At 48.9% G+C, this 19,235-nt stretch overlaps 1 protein-coding gene across 3 annotated transcripts in view; it reads right to left on the reverse strand.

Annotated features, from left to right (window-relative positions):
- LOC135919710 (uncharacterized) overlaps positions 1-19,235 on the reverse strand; it is a 106,264-nt gene that overhangs the window by 68,491 nt on the left and 18,538 nt on the right. For all 3 annotated transcript variants that reach the window (XM_065453569.1, XM_065453570.1, XM_065453571.1), the window contains exons 2-3: positions 2,139-2,269; positions 1,975-2,072 (exon numbers count right to left, since the gene is read on the reverse strand). In XM_065453569.1, coding sequence (XP_065309641.1) covers positions 1,975-2,072; positions 2,139-2,269 — 229 coding nt within the window. The remainder of the gene's footprint in view (positions 1-1,974; positions 2,073-2,138; positions 2,270-19,235) is intronic.

Below are 19,235 nucleotides of genomic sequence, written 5' to 3' on the forward strand. Positions count from 1 at the left end.
AGAATAATTATGTTTATTGAAGCGTGCAACCGCTTTGGAATCACAATTTTACGAACTGTGTACGAATGTTTGCTTGATATCGTGAAAAACATCCGTTTGCCAGAACTTCAACAAGTTTTTAAAAAAATTTAAAAAACAGAAGGCTGCGGCTGTTGCGCCGACGGTTTCAGGCTAAATAGTATCAGGCAATTACCGGCTTTTGTAAAATACCAATAGAAGTGCTCCAAAGCGTTAGATGATCATTATCGGCAACGTTTTTTTGCTGTACTAAAACCACCGTACACGACATGTAGTTCACATTTAGCGGATGAGGAGGTGGCTTGTAATGGTTGTTATGTGGATAAAATTTATGAACTAGGATGTAATTATGAGTTTTGAAAAAAAGCTCTTGAATGCTCGTTTTTTTTATCCTCCGGGTTTTAACAAGGTACCACGAGGGAACTTGGTGAACTAACCACGTTTCGTTGTTTATTTTGGTGAAAATATATGCCGTTTATGGGCGATGTGCACGCATAGTTAAAAATCTGTGACTTAACTACGACCTTGGTGCTATATAACTTCAAGAGAAGATGTTGCGCAAGAGCTGCAGTTTAAATTTACGGGAATGGAGAAATAAATGTGTTATAGAACTACTGCGCCACATTTCATGTGGTTTGTGGAATTTAAAATAAAACGGCAAAGTCTTGTGACTGTATCATGGAAACATTTGATTTAGGCCTTCTATTTTTCTACCATTATTGTTCAGAGCAAGAAAATAATAACGACAGGTGTATCATGCTTCAAACTGCAACTATGCAATAAAAGACAATATTGCAAATCCCTCAACTTTATCTCATAATAAATCTAATGCGAAAAACATTGACGTGTTATACATTACTCAGACATATACCTATAATTTATTAGCAGCATATTGTGAGAAGGAATACCAACAAATATTGAATAGAACCACAGTAAATATTGCCATAGTTTCGCGAAACCTGTGTATTCATTTATGAAATTTGTCCAGTTTTGCCTTTCTGACAGATACAGTTTACAGAACTACAATACCTGTTTCTGGTGCGGAGCTGCAGATTTGTAAACAGAGTAGACTAACGTTTCATAATTTCTCCGTATTGTGGAAAAGGTTAATTTCAGTGTTCAGTTCCATACTAACAATATGAATATTTCCTTAATAGTTTCACTAGAATTGAACTTTCTAAAATGCAAGAAGCTTTATCGAAAGTAGTCTCGTGAAAAATATTCCTCTGTTTTGCATGTCTTTAACTGAGGACATCGCAGTTGTCCCTCAGTGAGTGTTTTCTCCTAAGCAAAAGCTGCATCGCGTAGTAAAGCATTCCCGGTCGTCAAAAAGCGTAATGAGCTGCTCTGGGAAAACAATAACTACCACCGAGCTTAAATATTGTATAAATAAGGAGCAAATTTGCCTTGGTCCAAAACCTTTTTTCCATAGGTGTTCGAAAGGGTTACACGACCATTTTCCTGAATATTCCACGCTTTAAATATTATGTTTATCGTTTTATTCGAATTCCCTAAGGTATTCCCCCAGTGTCCTTCATTGACTGAGAATAGTACCGACCGCACACTTAGTAAAAGTACGAAGGCTCATTATGTGTAATGTTCGACCAATATTTATTGCATTCAAGTGGCCTAGCCAGCCTGCACACAAGCGGCATAGGTATGGTTTTCAGGCACCAAGCGGGAACTAAATATGACATTGTGTTAAAATTGCCGAAAACGAAGCCCGTGTCTATAGGCAGACAAGGATAACACCTTAGAATGCTTGGTTTAGTTATAGGGGAAATGAAAATATCCTCTACACTGCTTGAAAGAAGCATATTTGCTTTAAATTGAGCTGTAAGGGTCACACAAGCCTACTGTTACTTTTCCTTACCGAAGAGTGTATACTGTGAAATATGATACTGTAAACCTTTCTTTGGTCTCAAACAATTAAATACAAACGTGGGAAGTACTTACGCCGTGTGTTGGGCTCCTTGGAAGACACAAGCATGGAGTTAAACTTCCCCAGTGAATCCTGTTCTGTGAATTCTCCATTGAGGTAGTTTTTTTGGAAGCTATGGATGTAATAAAAAGCGTATAAGTATATGGAATGTCTTACTAAAGTCTTAGAATGTCTATACCTTGGTTTCTCCCAACGATACCTCCAAAAACTGGTAGAAGTGGCAGTAGTCTGTTCCACAACGTCCAGCATGCATGGGTGGGACGATTTACCAAATCCTAAGATCCAAATGAGTGCAGTACGTGCATAGAACTGAAAATGAAAGTAGCATCACTTTGAAAACACCCGACTGCTTGAAATTATCTTGAGAAGGCACGTCACATGGCCACATATTCTACCAGTCCTTATGAAATGATTCTGTGCAGTGAATATCAGAAAAATATGAAATAACAATAATGTCCGTGGCGTCAGTGGAAATACAAAACCGAGGTGGTAAGTCAGCAGTGTGTATTAAACGCTTCTAGGGCCCAGCCTCATTTGTTCAGCCACGTGATTGCCGATCACGCACATTGTCGCGTAATCGCTGGCTGCACAACGCACGCTCTGTTTCGCTCAGTGCCAATGGGGTATAATAAACATAATAACAGGTGCATGCACTGAAAACAATGACACGTGCGTATCAAGAAAAATTTAGGAATTCTGTAACTGTTGTGTCACAGTGAAAAATACCTGCTCTGGAGGACTTGTCATGAAAGAGCACACATTAAGTAGCGAGAACAGAATAGCTAAACATATACATAATTTCAAAAACCATCAAATATATACGACCATTCTGTAAACAGATTGTTGTGTTTAGATTTAGGTGTGAGCCGAGAATAAAAGTGCGATATTTAGGCAGGAAGTGTCTTTTTTGTATACCAGGACAGACGAGAGCGTACTTGGACAGCATACAATACTATTTGCCTGCTTGCTGATAGCCTAATTTCAAATAATTCTAATTGTATCACAGTCAAAGTATGTATGTATATATATATATATATATATATATATATATATTGTTACGTAAGAAGACGCAAATGAAAAGCTATATACAAGTATATTTACAACGTAATACGCCGCACTTGGCCAAGAGGCAACAGCCCGCGCTAGCCTCCAATCGTTGTCGTCGTCTTCGTACTGCTCGCCTCTTCGTCATGGGTAATACTATTCCGTAGCACTACCCCCGGCGGCAAAAGCGCCGTCCCGGAGCGACTAAAGGCCGGACTTGGAAACAGTGTAGTAGGCCTTGAGCCTACTGACGTGCACAACATCACTAGGTGCCACAGTAGATGACGAGGTTGAGCTCACAGGGGCAATTTCGTACGTCACAGGCGTCACCTGGCGCAGCACGCGGTAGGGCCCTGTGTATCGCGAAAGGAGCTTCTCTGAAAGTCCGACGTGACGGGAGGGCGACCAGAGGAGCACGAGCGCACCAGGCGAAAACTGTACGTCACGGTGGCGGGCGTTGTACTGACGCTGCTGAGTGGTTTGCGAGTCCGTCAGTCGAGCACGGGCAAGCTGGCGTGCATGGTCGGCGAGAGCGATGGCGTCGCGCGCATACTCGCTTGTTGAGATCGAAGCAGGAGGAAGTGCCGTGTCAAGGGGCAAGGTCGGTTCGCGACCGTAGAGCAGATAAAAGGGAGAAAATCCGGCGGTGTCGTGCCGGGAAGAATTATAAGCGAATGTGACGTAAGGAAGGGCAATGTCCCAGTCGCGGTGGTCCTTGGAAACGTACTTTGACAGCATATCGGTAAGAGTACGGTTTAACCGCTCTGTCAGGCCATTGGTTTGAGGATGGTATGAGGTAGTCAGCTTGTGTTGAGTGGAGCAGGAACGTACAATGTCGGCGATAACTTTCGAGAGGAAGTTACGACCACGGTCAGTGAGCAGCTGTCGCGGGGCGCCATGAAGTAAGATAATGTCACGCAAGAGAAAGTCCGCGACGTCAGTGGCGCAACTGGTAGGGAGAGCCCGCGTGATAGCGTATCGGGTGGCGTAATCAGTTGCGACGGCTACCCATTTGTTTCCAGAGGATGACGTGGGAAAGGGACCGAGCAGGTCTAATCCAACACGAAAGAACGGTTCCACAGGGACAGTGATCGGCTGGAGATGACCGGCAGGTAGCACCTGAGGTGTTTTCCGACGCTGACAGGTATCGCAGGCAGCAACATACTGTCGGACGGAGCGAGCGAGGCCAGGCCAATAGAAGCGGCGGCGGACGCGGTCGTACGTGCGGGTTACGCCAAGATGTCCTGCAGTAGGTGCGTCATGCATCTCAAAGAGCACAGTCTGTCGTAGATGTTTTGGCACGACAAGAAGAAGATCAGATCCGTCAGGAAGGAAGTTCCTTCGGTACAGAATGCCGCCCTGGAGGACATATCGGCGAACGGATGCGTCGGTAGGTGTAGAGCGCAGACGCTCGATGAGTACTCGCAGCGATAGGTCTCGGTACTGCTCATCGGCGATGTTAGCGAAGGCAGACACAGAGAAAATGCCGTCGGCGGTACTACTGTCGGCGTCGTCAGGCTCGTCTACCGGGTAGCGAGACAGGCAGTCAGCGTCCTTGTGTAGTCGGCCAGATTTGTAGGTGACAGAGAACGAATATTCTTGGAGGCGTAAGGACCAGCGACCAAGTCTTCCTGAAGGGTCTTTCAATGAGCATAACCAACAAAGCGCGTGATGGTCTGTGATAACGGAAAAGGGTCGGCCATATAAGTATGGGCGGAACTTCGCAACCGCCCAAACTAGGGCCAGACACTCACGCTCAGTGATGGAATAGTTGCGCTCCGCGGGTGAGAGGAGCCTGCTGGCGTAAGCGATAACACGGTCGTTGCCGCGCTGGCGTTGTGCCAGTACTGCGCCAATTCCGTGACTGCTGGCATCAGTACGAACTTCGGTAGGCGCAGAAGGATCGAAATGGGCCAGAACGGGAGGCGTTGTGAGAACGTCGATTAGATGCGAGAATGCAGAGGCCTCGTTATCGCCCCACTGGAAAGGAGCGTCTTTTTTCAAAAGCTCGGTTAGTGGTCGTGCGATGGCCGCGAAATTTTTCACGAAACGGCGGAAGTAGGAACAAAGGCCGATGAAGCTGCGCACATCCTTGACACACTTCGGAACAGGAAAGTGCGTAACAGCATGGATCTTGCCTGGGTCCGGTTGCACTCCGTTCGCGTCAACGAGATGCCCAAGGACGGTAATCTGGCGACGGCCGAATTGGCACTTCGATGCGTTCAGTTTCAGACCGGCGCGACGAAAAACGTCCAGGACTGCCGAGAGGCGCTCGAGGTGCGTAGCGAACGTTGGGGAGAATACTATGACGTCGTCCAAGTAGCACAGGCATATGGACCATTTGAAACCGTGAAGAAGGGAGTCCATCATGCGTTCAAAAGTGGCAGGAGCGTTACATAGACCAAACGGCATCACTTTGAATTGATAAAGACCGTCCGGAGTTACAAAAGCAGTCTTCTCTCGGTCGAGATCGTCCACAGCAATCTGCCAGTAGCCGGAGCGGAGGTCAATAGAAGAGAAGTAGCGAGCACCATGGAGGCAGTCAAGGGCGTCATCGATCCGAGGTAGGGGATACACGTCCTTTTTGGTAACCCTTTTAAGGTGCCGATAATCCACGCAAAAGCGCCATGAGCCATCCTTCTTTTTTACCAGTACAACCGGTGACGCCCATGGACTACATGACGGTTCTATGATGTTATTGGCAAGCATTTTGCGAACTTCAGCGTGAATAACTTGACGCTCAACCGGTGACACTCGATACGGGCGGCGATGAATAGGAGGGGCATCGCCGGTATTAATGCGATGTTTAACAGTTGTAGTTTGGGCCAAAGGACGATCGTGAAAGTCAAAAATATCGTTGTAGGAAAACATAACGCGGTAGAGCTCACGAGCGTGCTCGGACGGCATGTCGGGCGCAATCATTTTCTGTAAGTCGGCGATGGTGCAAGTTGTCGACTGAGATGGTAGAGGAGGATCGGCTGAATGGCTGTCTACCTCAATAGATGCTATTGAGTGTTCTTCGAATGAGCAAAGCTGGGCCAGAGACATCCCGCGTGGCAGCACTTGTGTCGTCAAGCCAAAATTGACCACGGGCAGGCAGACGCAATTAGCCGTAATAGATAAAACGGTATGAGGCACCGTGATCCCGTGTGTAAGGAGGACGTCTTGTATAGGAGCCGCGATATAGTGACCGTCGGGCACTGGTGGGGATGACACTAGGTCAACGTAAGTCAGTGCCGTAGGTGGCAAGCGAACAAAGTCGACGGAACTGAGGCGACTGGGGTGTGGTTCAGCGGGATCCAGAACAGGCAGGTCAAGGCGGAGAGTACTGGCGGAACAATCAATTAGAGCAGAATGTGCGGAGAGGAAGTCTAAGCCGAGGATGATGTCATGGGGACAGTGGGCGATGACCGTGAATAGCACGACTGTTGAGCGATCGGCGAAGGAGACGCGGGCGGCACACATACCAATTACGGGGGCTGTTCCGCCATCGGCGACACGGACAACAAGCGTCGTGGCGGGCGTGATTATTTTTTTCAGGCGGGTACGAAAGTCCGCGCTCATTACCGACAAATGCGCCCCAGTGTCTATAAGAGCAGATACAGGAACACCGTCGACTTGCACGTCAAGAAGGTTCAGATGAGTGGGCAACGTCAGTGGAGGATTTGGCGGCGTAGGGAGCAATGCAGCGTCACCTCGAGGCGCTGCATCATTCAGTTTTCCGGCTGGGAGCGGCGTCCGAAGGGAGTCGGCGAAAAGGAGCGACGGGGCTGGGGAGAGCGAGATTGTCGTCCTTGGGGCGAAGGTGAACGAGAATAGGGGCGGTTCGGCGCAGGAGAGTCAGTGGCGGCATTATCGGAGCGTGCGGCATAAGGACGAGAAGGGCCACCCGAGGAGGGGCGAGAATAGGCAGTATAGGCAGACCGGGTCGGGGAAGTCCAGCGACTTCGACAGTGCCGAGAAATGTGCCCGATGCGACGGCAGTGAAAACAAATGGGCTTGTCGTCAGCAGTGCGCCATTCAGCTGGGTTGCGGAAACGTGGTGGGTAAGACGATGCGGGACGGGGCGGAATCGAAGAAGCCGGATGGGTATCAGGGTGATGGGCCGAGCAGATGGTGTGAAGGCCCATGTTTTCGAACTCCTGGCGGACAACTGCCTGGATCAGGGAAACCGTGACTGCCGGTGCGTTGGTGGGGCTGGAGTCGAAGGCAGCCGGATAGGCGGCCTCAATCTCACGCCGAACGATCTTGGTAATATCGCCGGTGTTGTTGGGACGAGGAGCGTCGGCACAGGAAGAAGTCGCTGGGGTGTTGGGCAAACGGGCAAACTGCTGATCGATACGTCTGCTTTTAGCGAGTTCCAGGCGGCGGCACTCTTTGATAACAGCATCCACCGTCGCGACGTTGTTGAACACGAGCAAGTTGAAGGCGTCATCGGCAATGCCTTTGAGGATGTGGGATACCTTGTCTGACTCAGGCATGTGTGCATCAACTTTGCGGCACAGAGCCAGGACGTCCTGAATGTACGTGACATAGGGCTCTGTTGACGTCTGCACACGGCCGGAAAGCGCCTTCTGCGCGGCAAGTTTGTGACCGTAGGGGTTGCCGAACAAGTCTCGGAGCTTTTGCTTGAACGAATCCCAACTGGTGAGCTCCTCTTCGTGCGTCCGAAACCAAACTCGAGGTGTGCCACCGAGGTAAAAGACTACGTTGGCGAGCATGATAGTAGGGTCCCACCGGTTATTGCGGCTGACGTGTTCGTACAGGCTGATCCAGTCGTCGACGTCGTCCCCATCTTTGCCCGAGAATACGCCAGGATCACGAGGAGCAGGGAGAGAGATGTAGGTCGTCGAAGTGGCAGGAAGGGTCGGAGGCGGCTGAGTCGAATTGTCATCGCCGGGAGCCATGAAGCTAGGCTCGACGTACCGTCCACTGCGAAGCTCCGTGACGAGGTACAGGGAACGTCCACCTCCACCAGATATGTTACGTAAGAAGACGCAAATGAAAAGCTATATACAAGTATATTTACAACGTAATACGCCGCACTTGGCCAAGAGGCAACAGCCCGCGCTAGCCTCCAATCGTTGTCGTCGTCTTCGTACTGCTCGCCTCTTCGTCATCGGTAATACTATTCCGTAGCAATATATATATATATATATATATATATATATATATATATATATATATATATATATATATATATCTGTCAAGATAGTGACGGAGTCAGGCAGCTATTACAACCTCATGATTGTAAGCGATGAACCTACCTTTAAGAAGGAACGCACGAAGCACAACCCACACGGCTAGCACGATTTTAAGTCACCAAAGTCTGATCTATGGATCATTATTGTCGGCTATTTATATATGACTCATCGTACACGCCAGCGCAATCAATGACGGTCGTGCACGTTCTATAAAACACGCTATTATTCGTGCTTTCCCGCAGTCCGATTAGACGAGATTCTTTGGGTATAAAATTGGCGACAACATTCGAAGCACTCCGATACATGAAGGTGCGTCTCGCGATGAGTGATCACTTTCTGAAGCGGCACGGTCCTGCCTTACCGGCGTGTCCGGTAACTGACGAAGTCGGATATGGCGTGACTGCGACTCTAGGAACAACGAAAATGTAACACATATTTAGTTCGATGCTCTAAGCGCCACCTGTACAGTGTTCCTCTATATTGCTCTGGGAGCCACGGATGGCATGCCCACGGGAATACCACAGTCAGTTGTGGCCGTAGTGCGCACGCACAAGTGTCCTGCAACTGAGCGCATTTTCGTTTGCGTATGGTGCAAAAATCACGGCACACTCTTTGGTTCTACTTTGCATACACTGTCGACTCAACTGCAGTCGGCCAGACATGCTAGTGCGTGCTGCACACTGGTCTACCAGCTCTAGCGTGAGGTAGGGCATGTTGTATTCCTGAGGCCTTGTTGTTCGCCTGAAGAGTCTCCACTACTCGCTGAGGTAACCTAGCCGTGCCACGCGTGCTGCGCGCTAGTGTTTCACGGGACTGTATCCGCGACCTAACAGTTGTTAGCAAACTACAAAATGCCTCCGGAAGAAGATAAGCACAGTGCCCAATATCTTCTGAGCAAACCACATCTGCTGCCGGAACTATGTGACCGGCTGAGTGCGGCTTCAAAGCAAGAGAGCACGTCAAGCTGACGGCCTCTTTCAAGATTTTAATTCTAGTAAGTTCAATGCCTAGATGTTCTCAACCTAATATTATTAACCTATTATTATTCAACTTGTATTTACTCAACTTATTCAACGTATGAATGCCTAGGTGTATTCATACCGAAACCCTGGAGGGAGTTCGGTATGAATGGCCGCACTCTTAATGTTCGATAATCATGTGCTACTGTCTGCGCCAGTTGACTGGAAGCAAATTCAGTCCTAGAGGCTTATTTGGCTGCTATATGTTGACACATTTTATTTGATTGTGATTACCATTCATATGATATTTTCAACACTTACAGTGTCTGTAGCCCTATGTCCAGTAGGCTGTCCATGGCATAATGGGTCGAGCATTTTACTGCTGGGCTGACAGAACCGGGTTTTAAATTAACTGTCACACCAATTTGGGCAATGGGTGTGCCACTGGGTATGTGGCGAACACCTCTTGATACCTGCTTGCCACCTTCTTGAGGCTGTGGCGAACCTTGTGAAAGTGGGGCACAAATTGCGCCTTTTTTCGAGAGTTACGCTCGACTACAAAGCCCACCTTAGGTTCAGTGTTGTCTTTGGACTTCTGAAGCAACGTTTCCTCCTCTTACATTAATACAGAGCGAGAGTAGCCGACTTTGAAAAGCCGCTAAATCTGATTGTCAAACCGGGTCCTGATTTTGTGAACAGACAATTTTCGGAACATAATTCTGAATTGTAGTTATTTTTGTAGGTCATGAACGCAAGTACACGGCCATGGTCACGTGAAATGTCGTCACTTATTGCCTAAGCAGGCCCGCCTAATGAGGGAAATGAAAAATATTCAGTCATTTGCTGAGATTCAGAGGTGAATAAAACGCTGACAGCATTATAAACAACATCAGCGAAGGCCGTATTCCTCGGCTTCTAATGCCTCAATTCACAAATGAATATTTTTTTCTACAAAATGCGCTCTTTTTTAATAGAGGTGTCGCTCTTATGACTCCAACCTGCCAATCATTATATTCGATCAACTTAATTAAATTAAATTGCATGTCAGGCCAATGTTCTTTTATAGCCATATAAATTATATGGACACTCCAGGCGCATTTCTGCCGTCGCCGTGAGGTTCTGTAAAATGTTCAAGGGCGATAAAATTGTCGCAGCGCGCAGAATGCGTATGTACGGGTGAAATCATGCAAGGGTGAGCCAGCAAACGCGGCTCAGTCCCGCGTGCGCGAGAGGAAGGCGGGCAGGAAGCGCGCCCTCTCCTGTCGCGTGATAGGTACGAGGTTGAGGCGAGGGAGGGGGGCGCGGGGAGGGGGGGTCGTGATTCTCCCTCGGCCGCTACTTGTGGCGCGGCCGTGCGGGCGCCGTATATATAAAGCGTTCAGGGGCGTCGCCAAAGTGCGCGGGCTTCAAATTCAAAGCGACCTGCGACGTTGCCAAAGTGGGCGCGCGGGCGCGCCACAAGTTCAAAGCGGTCTGCGATGCGCGTAGTGCTGGTAGCTTCGTATGTGCTGTGCTTTGGACGTTTCGTCTGCGTTGAAGCAAGGGATGCATGAAGGTGAATTCGATATCTGCTGCTGTCATGACTGCTCACTCGAGTATTTTGACAGCGAGTGTCTGCGCTCATTGCGCGTCATGTGTTCATGTTTACATATGCGTCCGTGACACTGTGCTTGTTAATTTAGTTCAAACAGATTGGCGGGCTAGTTGATCTGAATCCACCATAGAATGTGTAAGAGCGACTGAACGAGGACGCGGCGCACAAATAGAGCGCAGACACGCAGACAGAGCGCTGTTTCTCTGTGTCTGTTTCTTTCTGTGCCCTCGTTAGGTCGCGCTTACATATCAGCTCCAGCGATATTCCAACAGAAAATTGAATCTGTGGTGCAAGCACTAATAGGGACGCAGGCTTATCTAGACGACGTCCTGATAGCCGAGAGCAGCGATGCTGAAAACGTACATCTGCAAGCTGTGCTACAGCGTTTCCGCGAGAATGGTATGAAGCTTCCTTCAGACAAGTGCAAGTTTGGTGAACAATCAGTGACATAGTTTGGCCTTCGTATCGATGCTGAAGGGCTACACCCACTCGAGAAGCACGTGGATGCACTCAGGCTAGCCCCGTCACCGCGAAATGTTGCTGAGTTGCGATCCTTTGTGGGAATGGTTACATTTTACAATAAGTTTTTGCCAAATCTTTCCACTATACTTTCACCCTTGTACAGCCTTCTTGAAAAGGGTGCAAAATGGGTTTGGCACGAAAAAGAAGACGCGGCATTCCAGAAGGCCAAGGATGCTTTGTGTTCCGCCCCAGTGCTAACGTACTTTAATCCGCAGCGTGAGTTGATGTTGGAATGCGACGCGTCCCCTTACGGTGTCGGTGCTGCCCTTTTCCACCGAATAAATGGTGAAGACAGGCCAATTGATTTCCGATCACGAACGCTCACCTCAGCAGAGAGAAAATACTCCCAAATGGAGCGCGAGGCTTTAGCCCTGGTATTAGGCGTGACACAGTTGCGCGATTACCTGTTGGGACGGGAGCTCACGCTTGTAACGGACCACCGCCCCTTGTTGGGCCTTCTCAGACAGGATCGTCAAACTTCTGTCGTGGCTGCCGCCCGAATTTAGCGCTGGGCGCTTTTGCTCGGGGCATACCAGTACAAGCTGATCTGTAAACCTGGCAAAAAACACCCGCCGTGGTTGCTCAGTGGCTATGGTGTTAGGCTGCTGAGCACAAGGTCGCGGGATTGAATCCCGGCCATGGCGGCCACATTTCGATGGGGGCGAAATGCAAAAACACCCGTGTACTTAGATTTAGGTGCACGTTAAAGAACCCCAGGTGGCCAAAATATCCGGAGTCCCCGGGGCACTACGGTGTGCCTCACAATCAGAAAGTGGTTTTGGCACGTAAGACCCCATAATTAAAAAAAAAAAACTGGGAAACAGATGCTAATTTCTGACGCTCTAAGCCGTTTGCCTCAATCGCTGCAGGAGCCGCTGCAGGAGCCGCTGGCGGAAACCGAAGATCTGTCGGAAATGGTGCTTAGCATAGACGAATGGGACCAGTCAGCGGTTTCCAACCAGGAGATTCAAGCACTCGCAGCAGCTTACGGTTTTTTGCAAACGATATGCAGGTACGTGACTGAAGGGTGGCCCTCCGTCGTAGAAGATGACAGCAGAGAAATGGCGGAATTCTGGAAAAGACGACACGAGTTGTCTGTAGAGAAGGGGCTGTTATACTTGGGCCATCGTGTGATGATACCAAGTGAGGCGCGTGAGAAACTGTTGAAGATGCTGCAGGAGTCTCATCAGGGGGCGTCTACCATGAAGACAAGGGCGAGGGCTAGATTTTGGTGGCCAGGTCTAGATCGAGACATTCGTAGAATGGTCTCAGACTGTCGAAGCTGCGTGCACGCTCTGCCCATGCCACCTGCAAGGAACCGCGTTAGCTGGCCGATTTCGCGAGAGAGGTGGTCCCGGCTGCATGCCGGCTACGCAGGGCCCATTGCAAACAAGATGTTGTTGGTAATCGCCGACGCACACAGCCATCGGATAGAAGCCATTCCAGTATCTCAAGCAACCGCTAATGCAACTGCGGATTGCATGCGAACCCTGTTTAGCAGGTTTGGGTTGCCCCGCACCATAGTTACGGATAACGGTCCGCCCTCTACCGGTTCAGAATTTGCTGTATTTGTGCAGAAAAATGGAATCGAGCATATTTGCATCCCGCCTTATCACCCTCAAAGCAATGGTCTCGCCGAACGGGCCGTGAGAACTGTCAAGGAGGGCTTGACGAGAATGCCTGGTATGGAGTAGGGAACTGGTTTGGCTAGAATTCTTTGTAACTACCGAAATTCGCAACAGGCTTCAGGGTTTTCACCGTCTGAACTTCTACTTGGGTACCGTTTGCGCACAGCACTAGATATGTGTCTTCCTCCCAGGAGCCACGAAAAGTCCAAGGTACCAGCGGCTGATTCTGCCAGTTGGTACTTCGCCCCTGGAGATGCCGTCTATGTGCGCAACTACGGCATAGGAGAAAAGTGGACGCCAGGCAAAGTAACATTGACGGGTGGTGCCCATTTTGTCGCTGTGGCTACCGAGGGCGGTGTCGTTCGACGCCATGTCGACCAGATCCGGAAACGCTCATCAGACGCAGACGAAAGCATAGAAATAGCAAGTTCCAAGGAATCGCCCCCGATGATCTTAGGGGCACCGAAAAACGAGGCTCAAGACCCTCCCGAAGGGCCTGTTCCTGACCTTCTTCGTTCCACAAGAACCAGAAAGCCAGTGGAGCGCTACGGCCACTACGGCTACTAGGGGAAAGGAATGCTGCAGATAACCTATTCGGAACCACGTGCGCCTCTCCGCGCATGCGTCGATGGTCCCTCTTTCCTTCTTTCTCTCTTTTCCCTTCTAGATATGTTTCCGAGCTGGAAATAAAGCGTCGTCTTTTTGCTCTGCAAATCGGCCTGAATTTCATCGCGTAGCTGCTGGCCTTTGGCCGGTAGAACGTAACACTATCTATCTATCTATCTGTTTGCCGACAACTTGCGTGACTTGTCACATATATGTTGTTAATAGAGTGGGCGTAAGTTCCAGTGTGAGTTGCGGTGGATGTGTGTACATAGCGTCCAAAACACTTTGATTAGAGGTGGTGCAACTCCCACCGTCACGGCGTAACCAGTGGTACTCACTGTTGACGACGTCCTCGGGTTGAAGTCCTCTGTTTGGAGCTTAAGGACACAACGCTGGCGGGTGAGTAAAACTTTATCCTCGAAGAAAGTCATGCATCCTCGAGAGCCAGCAACACTGGTAGTGCTTCTGTAGCATCAGTCCTTGAACTAGGCCTGCACACATTCTTCCATTCCTTAGAGGGCCCCTCACCAGGTCTCGCCATTTCAAGCTAACAGCTGCAGTGCATACAATACGCACTCCAAGTCGTGCCTGTTAAGAATTGCTACGGGACGCAGAAAGAGCTGAAATTTCAAACTAAACACCGTTTACCCTTCACCTCACGGGTGCCGCGTGACGTACATGAGCAAGTCCGCCTGCGCACATGTATATGTTGTGACGTCATTAATAGTGGCACGTGGCACTTCGAGAATTATTCGAGGCAACAACTGTTATTTGTGGAATATGTTGATTGAATAAGGAATTGAATCATTAAGGAATAATTCAACATTCAATTGATTGAATGTTGATTGAATAAGGAATAAGGAAAAAACAAAACACACAAACTGAATATCTGCGTGTTGAATACATTACTGCTTAATTACTGAAGAAACCCTGACTCCTCAAACGGCGTCTTTACCTCGCAAATAGTGAAAGGAACATCTAGCATATGTCTCCTTAGTCAGGCGTCACTGGATGACAAATCGATCATTTAGCATCCTCAGCACTCATGCTAACCCACATGCTTGAATCAGTACGATACCATACTGTGTGTACGCGGAAAGAAAGGCTTAAAATACTGACACCTGCAGTCATTTATCCTCTCCTCGGGGACTACATATCACCTAATAACAACGTAAACTTATCGCAAGAGGAGCTTGCATCATTTGGAACTTACCCGAATGTTGTCGTTGGTACCATTTGTTGTATATGGTCTCGCAAAATATTGTGTAAATACATTGTATGCCCGACACGAACTGTGTAGTTTTTTTTTCTTAATGGCACGCGAGCACCAGTAATTACACTGTAACCCTCGAGCGGGTCATGTATAAAGCAGGCGTGCTTGACCCACCTACGAGATTTGCGGCGGTTGCACATTGAGTTCACCGCTATCATTGTGATTGACTGCTGTTTTTCTTTTTTTTTCTCTGAACACAGGTTCGTCCGATAAAGAGTTACTTGCGTGCTCCACAGTTTTTGCTACTGTGTTCTTCACCATCACTAGAGCGTGACATCTGGTAGAGGGGCTTGACGTTCATGTACCGGATGTCCCCGCAAAGCCGTGATCCAAGCCCGAACGGTGAAGACAACTACAAGGTCGCCACGTACAAGTAGCTAGCCGCAGGCTGCAAGGATTGCTACCTGTGTATGGACCTCGTCCCGAGTATACAATTCAAGTCAAGGCCAAGTCAACAAACACAATGGCAGCCCCAAGGTCCCCCTTCGTGCTGCAACAGCACAGGAAGCCATCAATCTTCCACGGATCATCGTTTGCAGACCCGGAAAACTGGTTGAAACATACAAAAGTTCACTACACTAAACCACAGGGAAACGGATGACAAGCTGTCACATGTATACTTCTTCGAAAACGCCGCCACGACGAGGTTCGAGAATCGTGAGTCTACCCTGACAACACGGGACCTCTTCTGCGGCACCTTCTTCAATACCTTCACGAGCATCGTCCACACACAGAAGGCGGAAGCGATACTGTAATGCCGTGCGCAGCCCCCAAACAAGAACATGTCGATCTACAAAGGAGATATGACCCGCCTGTTCAGCCACGCCAATCCGGAGAAGTCTGAGGACAAGAAAGTTTGGTTCCTCATGCGTGGTGTCAAGCAAGGGCATATCGCTGGATTTTTTTTTTCGCCATCCAACCAAAACCATCGCAGAATTTGAAACGGAATCCATGGGGTTGGGAGGGCGATGGAAATGCGCACTCAGCAATATAGCCGCTATGTGCTTCCATCGAAAACTGAAATCCAAGCACTAGGCTCCCATGACTTCAGAGACACAATAAAAGCCATTGTGCGAGAAACACTGCGCAGGAATCTCCTTTCTCAGCAGCCTCAAGTAGCCTCAATGCTCGACATAATCAGAAAGTAGGTCCAGCAGTCACTTGGAGTAGCTGAATTAACGCAGCCTCAGCCAGATATGACGACCTGCCCCGCCATCCTTCGGCGTCACGTCCAACTCGGCACCTGCGCAAGGGCCCGGTAACGTCGCTGTTCCCTCATGCGCTATCGTCGTCGTCAGCACACCCAGCCTTAGAAGCGGGCAACATTGCAAGGAAAGCTGACCTTTGGCGCGCCCCCGACCGCCGTCCACTTTGCTGTCATTGTGGAGAAGCGGCCCATATGTATCGTTAATGCTCATTTCCCGAGATGGGACTACGTGAGTTCGCCATCAATGCGCCGCGCCCACAGCAAGGTCTACGGCCTCGGCATATTGCTGAATAGATCGCCACAACACAGTGTAGTCCCCGACGTTCTTAGCCTTCAGTCACCACGGTGCTATCTTTCGCCACAGCGCCGACCGCACACTGGTCGAACTCGGTGCTGGTCAGTAGCCCCATATCGCAAGACAAAAGGCAGCAACCGATGAAGGTGCAGTTGCTGTTCATCGAAATGCAGAAGATCCTCCGCCGCCGACGACGATGCTTCAACATCCTACTCGACGTCGTCGCAACGACAGGCCACCATAAAGACAAAGCCTCGATGCTAAGACTGTGGTGCCTGCAGAAGACCTGACGATGAGACGTCACAACAACGAGAAAATTCGACGCAGCCGGCATCCGACGCCGCGACCTAACCATAACGCTCAAGACGAAGAACCACCAGCCTCGACGTGTTTATCAATTGCCGCGCTGTCACCGCTCTTGTCGACGCAGGAGATGATTGTACCGTCATTAGTGAATCCTTCGCAACAAAGTTAATGAACGTTAAGACGGCATAGCAAGGCCTCCAAATCCGGACACCTGTAGGACACCTGATGACGCCGACTGGCACCTAGAATTACAGAGCATAACCAGAATTACCGTGTGAGTTTTGGCATCTTGCCACAATGCTCACGTGACGTAATCCTTGACATGGGCGTCCTACGCGAAGACGGCGCAGTTGTACGCTTAATATCCAAGTCTATAACCGTGGCCACGAACCAGATTGACCAACCTATAAGTGTCTGAGTGGCCGTCCATTGAATATGCTCGGACATCAAGTCCCTGTTGCACTTAGCGCAAGTATGATTTTTCCGTCGGAATAGAATTCAAGAGATACAACAAAGGCATCGTTAAGGGTGACCAACAGCTGCTCAACCGTGAAATTGGCGTCGCAAGGGAAATCAGGCATGCGGTTGCACGGAAGAATATCACAGGTAATGAGGATAAACTTTATTCCCAATTTTAAGCAGCTGAACAAGGGCACGAAGACTGCATGCATAGAGAAAGTTACAAGTCAGCAATGCGTTGGCACCCTCGGATTCAGCCGAAGCAACAACGATGGTCCATGTGGCTGAACAAGTCTTCGATGTTAACCCGAGTCTTCCAAGGCATAAACAAGCATAGCTCAAATGTCTCCTTCAGAAACGCAAGGACAGTTTGCTGTATTCATCAAGCATTCAACAAATCATTCAGTAGCCTTGACAGAGCGCTTAACTGCTTTCCGTTTGCTATGCAAGCCCTGCTTGCGTTCCTCATGCCCTGGCTATCGGCCCTGTCATGTGACCTGATATGCCAGCTTCCGTCACCCGCAACCATGGATCATCGCTACGCCTGCGCGATTGACGAGGTGCCTTCATCGCATCTTGCTTTCACACCCTTCGTCGACTCATTCTGCCCGGTACAACTCGACCTTAAAGCAACCTTCGGATCGACAGCAACACCATCCTCGGCCCAGTACTTAAGAACCCGGCCCTGCAACAGCTGCTTCAGTGGACACGGGGACAGTAGCCTTGACAGAGCGCTGAACTGCTTTCCGTTTGCTATGCAGGTGCGTACAAACCTTCCCTTGTATGCTAAAAAGAGCAGTAACGTCTGCTTATTACTGTTCCCGTGTCCACAAGGGTTGAGCGAAATTTGTTGTGAATGTTTCTCTATGACCCTTTTATTGTTGCGCGCGGGTGATGTTGAGAGCAACCCTGGGCCCAAAACCACCCGCTCGGAAGCCTTTTTAGACATTGAATCTTTGTCTACGGACCCCACTGAACAGATGAAAGTTATTTTTCACTTGCTAAAGGACGGACACACCCGTTCGCTGCGTAGTTCTAAAACACAAGCGGAATTGGCAGCTGACGTTAAAGCTATTAAAACCGGACAGAAATCAATTGAAACCAAAATTACAGCGATTCAAAACCGTTTAGATGAGCTAGAGGAAAATTATAAAAGGTTAGATGAACTCAGCCAGGATATTGCCACCATTCACACTCAAACAGACGAACTTTCTGCACTGGCCACCACTTTGCAATCACGGCAGGATGATCTTGACGACCGGTCACGGCGTAACAATTTAATTTTCTATGGCATCCCAGATTCCGATGAAACCTGGCAGGCGACTGAGGAAAAACTGACTTCTATCCTTAGTGCGTGCCTAACTGACCCCCTTTCCCCTCACGACATTGAACGCGCACACCGTTTAGGAAGATTCGCACCTAACAAGTGTCGCCCTATCATTGCAAAATTTTTGAACTTCAAAACTAAAGACCTAATACTCGCCAAACGCAACAGCCTGAAGGAAAGTAAGGTCACCATTAGTGAAGATTACTCGGTCGCAACACGTCTAGCACGAAAAAAGTTGCTCGACTTTGCGAAAATCCAACCTGGATCCCCAACCCATAAGTTGCGCCACAACAAGTTAATTATGAACAAGAAATCTTACATGTACGACCCCATCACTGCCACTGTCATTTCCACTTATACGAAAAGCGCACACGCCAGCTCGTCCTCTGCTACTATCTCTGCTAATACTTCCTAGGGACGAGTGAGGGGTAGTGGCCAGACATCTTCGGCTTCAATATCGCTTCTTTTTACTAATATCAGAAGCGTCCTTAACAAGTACAACTCACTCACATCAGCAATCGATACATGTTCTGCTAAAATAATCGCGCTAACAGAAACATGGCTCACTGCGCATGTCTGCGACGCTTATATATTCGTCAATGCTCACCGCTTCTCATTCTATCGCTGTGATCGTAGCACGCAGAGAGGCGGCGGTGTGCTTCTCGCAATTTCCAATGATATACCATCATCATGTATACACGTGCAGACTGAACTAGAATTAGTATGGTCAGCAATTACACTTAATCATCAAACAGTTGTAATAGGGGTATGCTACCGTCCATCTTCGTCGTCACCAAGCTTTAGTAACGAACTTTATGACGCTGTTAACACCGTTGCAACACGGTTTCCTT

The sequence above is a fragment of the Dermacentor albipictus genome, unplaced genomic scaffold (assembly GCF_038994185.2).
Source record: "Dermacentor albipictus isolate Rhodes 1998 colony unplaced genomic scaffold, USDA_Dalb.pri_finalv2 scaffold_35, whole genome shotgun sequence".
Lineage (NCBI taxonomy): Eukaryota > Metazoa > Arthropoda > Arachnida > Ixodida > Ixodidae > Dermacentor > Dermacentor albipictus.